General features: G+C 48.5%; 1 protein-coding gene across 1 annotated transcript in view; it reads left to right on the forward strand.

The window, feature by feature from the left end:
- Window positions 1–1,072: 1,072 nt before the first annotated feature.
- The window catches only part of LOC115540802 (putative methyltransferase NSUN7), an 18,785-nt gene continuing 16,966 nt past the window's right edge, over window positions 1,073–2,891 (forward strand). Inside the window, exons 1-2 of the mRNA XM_030352378.1 lie at window positions 1,073–1,445; window positions 1,732–1,899. Of these exons, the coding sequence (XP_030208238.1) occupies window positions 1,755–1,899 (145 nt within the window). The 5' untranslated portion in view covers window positions 1,073–1,445; window positions 1,732–1,754. The remainder of the gene's footprint in view (window positions 1,446–1,731; window positions 1,900–2,891) is intronic.

A 2,891-nucleotide genomic window follows, 5' to 3' on the forward strand; every position in this document is an offset into this window, starting at 1 on the left:
TATATATCTTCCACATCCATTTGTGCAAAAGCAAAAGGGTTTACACGTCAGTGGGTGAAGGGGGCAACGCAATGTCAGTTAAGAGTACTGTATGGGCGGGTCACACAAGGTTAACCGCTAGTTAATATACCTTCCATTGGTCTTTGGGTCTGGACTAGGGTGAGACTCTGAGCACTGTGTAGTCATGACATCTCTCACTGACAACATGTATGCAAAGGGCCTCGGGTTACACCAACACGTTGATTTCGACAGGATACAATCCAAATAAGGCTTCAACACACAGCTCTAAATTAAAACTCTAGCACAATTGTGTCCTGAAAAATCCTGAGCTGGTGATAAAATAAGTAGAGCGGCTGTAATCAAAAACCCAGTTGGTAGATGCTCTGTGTTGGACTGGGCCGAGAGTGCGTTCTGTTCCAAGGAGAGACGGAGAGAAAGGTAGGAGCTCTTGTGCGTTTGCTATTGTCTTGTGCTAATCTTGGGAGCTTACACTAAGCTTCTGTCACGTATTATTACTTTCTGCTTGTTCCCGAGATGGATTTACTGAATATGTTTAGCATGGTGTGCTTTAAAATGTGTATTTTCTATGTTAGGCCTATTCATATTTTTATTTTATTTCTTTATCAAACTAACCATAATAATCCTGGCGTGTGATTCAAAGTTTGTGCTCAAACACAAATGAGAAATCTTATTACGTGCACTTGAAATTGTACTTTCTGAAGCAATTTAAATGAACCACTTGTGGAGTTATGGTAATACTTCCTTTGTGTGTCACTTCATATAAACCTAGTGATCCATCTGGAATATATCACCCCAAAAAGCCTTAATTAAATTCATCAAGTCTGATTTGCGAGACTATAGAATCAAACCAGCATAATGACCGGCAGCATATTGACTTTCATTCGTACTTGTATCATGCATTAATTTGCTAGTATGATCACGCTGCAGAAAGTGGCAATGCCACCTGCACTTTGAACAGGCAGGTAGGTCAGTGGCGAAGTGGACCTTCCTTTGTCTTGGTGCGGACAGCGGCCTATCACTTATTCATGCCGGGCTATCTGACCCGCTCCCTTATTGTGTCAGGAGGGGGCCAATTACCCGTGGCGGCTTACAGGCCCAGAGAGCCTCACATGAGCAGACACGGAGACGGAGAAGATCGCTGTCATCCGCGAGGGACGGCGTGCGTCTTATTTACATTTAGAGGCCGAGTTCGGGTTCAGCTCGCTAGGCAAGCCGTGCGTCTCGCGGTTTCTCCTGTGGAATAAGATACGGCTCCTACTTGACTCACACTGACTGACTGACATAACGGCAGGGATGGGGGCGAGAACGGCGATGAGGGAGAACACGTCGTACCTGTCGGTCTCGTGGAGAAAGGCGATAACCAACGCAGACATTCTGAATCTCTTGACGAGTGGCCATCAATCCGTGTAGTGATTTACAGAGAGGTGAGATCCAATAAGATTGCTTGGTGAATGATTGCACATTCATGTAGTGGGACCACCCAGCCGGGACATGCACACACGCACACGCACACACACACACACACACACACACGCACACACACACACACACACACACACGCACGCACGCGCGCCTGCACACACACACACACACACACACACACACACACACACACACACACACACACACACACACACACACACACACACACACACACACACACACACACACAGAGAGACATTCGTTGTTCAACAGTCCCACTATTTCCAGTGACCTCGCAGGAACCAGCAGCTATGGACCAGTGCTTTGTGGACCCGGATCGCGTGTCCCCAGTGACTGATCCGCCCCGGACCAGTCTGTCCTCAGGAGGAGGGCGGCCCCCCGTCCGCCTGCCACCCTCGGAGCCCACTCCAGCTCACCCTCCTTCTGGCAAGTCAGGTAAGTCACGGTGCATTCCCACGACTCCCAGTTCTTGGAAACAACGTCATCCGTCCGCCCTCTCATTTCCTCCCGCGTCAGCTCCGTAACGCGCCGTGCACGAGGGCAGCCTGGGGACGAGTGTGACCCCCCCCCCCCCCCCCCCCCCCCCCCCCCAGCGCGCCCCCCAGCCCAGCTTGGTATGAGGGCACTGAATTCTGTGGGCTTTCAAAAACAACGGTACATTAAGTGCAGTCTCTAGTGGTGTCTGCGCTCAGAATGTAAAGATGATATGTGTGTGTGTGTGTGTGTGTGTGTGTGTGTGTGTGTGTGTGTGTGTGTGTGTGTGTGTGTGTGTGTGTGTGTCTGTGTGTGTGTGTGTGTGTGTGTGTGTGTGTGTGTGTATGTGTGGTTGTGTGTGTAAGTAATATATATGTGTTTGTGTGTGCAAATCTGTGTATGTGTGTGGTGTGTGTATTGTTGGGTGTGTGTATCTGTGTGTATGTACAGTATGTTAGTTTGTGTGTGTGTTTGTCGGTGTGTATGTTAGTGTGTGTTTGTGTGTGTGCGTGTGTGTACAGCATGTTAGTATGCGTGTGTTTCTGTGTGCGTGTGCGTGTGCGCGTGCGCGTGCGTGTGCGTGTGTGTGTGTGTATGTGTGTGTGACAAGTTCAGGCCAGATCAGGTCATCCTTTCTCATTTCTCTATTGTTCACGATGAGTCTCTCCCCTGAAACCTGAACCAGTTTATTCTCCAACATGCTTGTTGTCCTCTCCAACATTTTCCATTATGGATGGATTCTAAGATGTGCTTGACCAACCGGTCACATGATGTGACAAAACATTGTCTGGAGTTTGACCGCATAGAGGCATTCAGACTTTGAAAGAATGTATAGGAATAGAAAGTTATTCTGAGTATCCGGATACTCTCAGAGGGATTTGGGCTCAGGACAATTTATTGACCATGTGTGGAGCTCTAGTGCTCCTAGAGTCCTGTGCATATTTCTGAAGGGT

Source organism: Gadus morhua, chromosome 3 (genome assembly GCF_902167405.1).
Source record: "Gadus morhua chromosome 3, gadMor3.0, whole genome shotgun sequence".
NCBI lineage: Eukaryota > Metazoa > Chordata > Actinopteri > Gadiformes > Gadidae > Gadus > Gadus morhua.